The 2,809-nt window shown below is 39.0% G+C and overlaps 1 protein-coding gene across 1 annotated transcript; it reads left to right on the top strand.

Moving 5' to 3' along the window:
* Window positions 1-390: 390 nt before the first annotated feature.
* Window positions 391-1,309, top strand: LOC132520278 (olfactory receptor 5K1-like). Its single transcript, XM_060149055.1, is given in 3 exon segments — window positions 391-901; window positions 904-1,143; window positions 1,146-1,309. Coding segments are annotated over 3 exon segments (915 nt in total).
* The last annotated feature ends 1,500 nt before the right edge of the window (window positions 1,310-2,809 follow it).

Genomic DNA, 2,809 nt, shown 5'->3' with positions numbered 1-2,809 from the left:
TGTCAATCTGTACAGATACTGTCACTGAAATTGTTTGGGAACATTGATACCAATTGCTGACACCTAAATTATGAATCAGCTTTAGCTAATCCATATAGAGAAGTTTTTTGCACTGAATATTCCTCTCAAGACCTCAAAAGCCATCTTTGTGCATCTAATCTGATGTTTTCTCTTGAAAATATGCTGGGAAAATGTTAAATAACTAGCTTAAAAGTTAAGAGCTCCTGGAGATTGATACGCCCAGAGAAATGGGCATACAGTGACTTCTGAAGGCATTATGGAAGATGTTCCTCGTCCTTCTGGGCCAGAGAGAGCTCAAGAGTTGAATTGGGCATATTATAAATTAGTACCTCATTTCTCCACAATTTTTTCTCAACAGCAGAGTCAGGAATGGCTAAAGAAAATCATACTGTAAAACATGAGTTTATCCTCACAGGATTTACAGACTACCCAGAGCTGAAGACCCTTCTGTTTGTGGTGTTCTTTGCCATGCATCTGATCACCATGGTGGGGATTCTTGGCCTGGTGATACTGATTTCAAAAGAGCATCATCTTTGCACACCAATGTACATCTTTCTGGGCAACCTCACTCTCGTGGATTCTTGCTGTACCTGTGCCATTACTCCTAAGATGTTAAGGAACTTCTTTTCTGAAAACAGAACGGTTTCCCTCTATGAATGCATGGCACAGTTTTATTTTCTTTGCACTGTTGAAACTGCAGACTGCTTTCTTCTGGTGGTAATGGCCTATGATCACTATGTGGCCATATGCAGCCCTCTGCAGTACGATACCAGGATGTCAAAGGAACTCTGCATTCAGACGACCACAGGGGCCTACATAGCTGGAAACCTGCATTCTATGATTCATATAGGGCTTCTATTTAGGTTAGTTTTCTGTGGATCAAACACTTTTATTGTGATATTCTTCCTTTATATAGGCTCTCCTGTGTTGACCCTTACGTCAATGAACTGGTACTGTTTATCTTTTCAGGCTCAATTCAAGTCTTCACAATAGGTAGTGTCTTAATATCTTATCTCTACATTCTCTTTACTATTTTCAAAATGAAATCCAAAGAGGGAAGGGTCAAAGCCTTTTCTAGCTGTGCATCCCACTTTTTGTCAGTTTCATTATTTTATGGATCTCTTTTTTCATGTACATTAGACCAAATTTGCTTGAAGAATGGGATAAAGATATACCAGCTGCTATTGTGTTTACAGAAGTAGTTCCTTTACTAAACCCTTTTATTTGTAGCCTAAGAAATAAGGAAGTAATAACTGTTTTGAGGAAAATTCTGAAGAAAAAAATTTGAAACAAATGGGGTCTACTGTACCTTAATGATTTAAATGCAGAAAAAAAAACTTCCAAGTGAAATTACACAGAGAAAATGTACAAATTGTATGTAAAATATTAAAACATATCATAATGCATTCAATTTAAGTAGCAGTATATAAAGGAGAAAATATACAAGAAGGAGAAAATTATACTAAATCTTAATTCAAATTAACAAAAATCAAAAACAAATTTTGAAATAATTCAAGAAAAACACAGTATGCTGCCAAGGTCATGGATTGTGTCAGCATTGGGGGATATCAGCACCCAAAAGAAAAACAATTATATCTCAATAAAACTGAAAAAAGCTTTTAAATTGTCAGACTGAGGAAAAGAAAAGGAAGAAAACCAACAAAATTAGCAATTTCAAATATAAAGGAAAATCCTATTAAGCATTAATAGCCAGCCCACATTAATAGTTTGGAGCATGAGCACTCCAGTTATGCTAAAAGGGTTTAAGGGTATATGAACCTTCAACCAATGAAATCACTTACAACCATGAGTGACAAAGCTGAGGCAAGTGAATTTTGAGGAATTACTTTTAATAGCATTTTGAGGGACATTGTAGTTAGAATAGAGGCAGTTAGGAAACAAAGGTGTGAAATAAAAGTGAATATTACATTTCCAAGTTTAATTTCCTATGGAGTTGCATAATTAAAGATGGAATGTCGGGCTTCCCTGGTGGCGCAGTGGTTGAGAGGCCGCCTGCCGATGCAGGGAACACGGGTTCGTGCCCCGGTCCGGGAAGATCCCACAAGCCGCGGAGCGGCTGGGCCCATGAGCCACGGCTGCTGAGCCTGCGCGTCCGGAGCCTGTGCTCCGCAACGGGAGAGGCCACAACAGTGAGAGGCCCACGTACCACACAAAAAATAATAAAATTAAAAAGCCAAACTCATAAAAGTAGGGTAAAATCGTGGTTACTAGGAGCAGGGGTGTGGGAGAATTGGAGAGATGTTTGAGTGTATAAACTTGAAACTAATAGTTTCATGGTAACCTTGGACATGCCTGAGTCTTGTATGCCTTTCAGAAATTTAAAATTGGTATCATAAATTATTTCTATTAATTTGAAGTTTTCATTGATTTTTTACTAAAATAAATTTTTGACTAAATATAGATATGATTTTTTTCAAAGACGGTAAACTTGTTAATGGGATCGGGTTCATTCGTTACTTGAAAAACTGTTTATTAAGATGTCTGTGGCATCAACACTGGATATATGAAGTAGGAGAGGAAGTATGCTGTTATACAAAACAACATAAATATACAATATAACATAGCATTGTGACTATATTTATTCAAAATATTTCATGGGGCTTCCTTGGTGGCGCAGTGGTTGAGAGTCCGCCTGCTGATGCAGGGGACACGGGTTCGTGCCCCGGTCCGGGAAGATCCCACAAGCCGCGGAGCGGCTGGCCCCGTGAGCCATGGCCGCTGAGCCTGCGCGTCCGGAGCCTGTGCTCCGCAACGGGAGAGGCCACAA

The sequence above is a fragment of the Lagenorhynchus albirostris genome, chromosome 5, assembly GCF_949774975.1.
Source record: "Lagenorhynchus albirostris chromosome 5, mLagAlb1.1, whole genome shotgun sequence".
NCBI classification, from domain to species: domain Eukaryota; kingdom Metazoa; phylum Chordata; class Mammalia; order Artiodactyla; family Delphinidae; genus Lagenorhynchus; species Lagenorhynchus albirostris.
The sequence above is the reverse complement of the archived record's forward strand: the minus strand, read 5'-3'. Positions and strand labels throughout refer to the sequence as shown.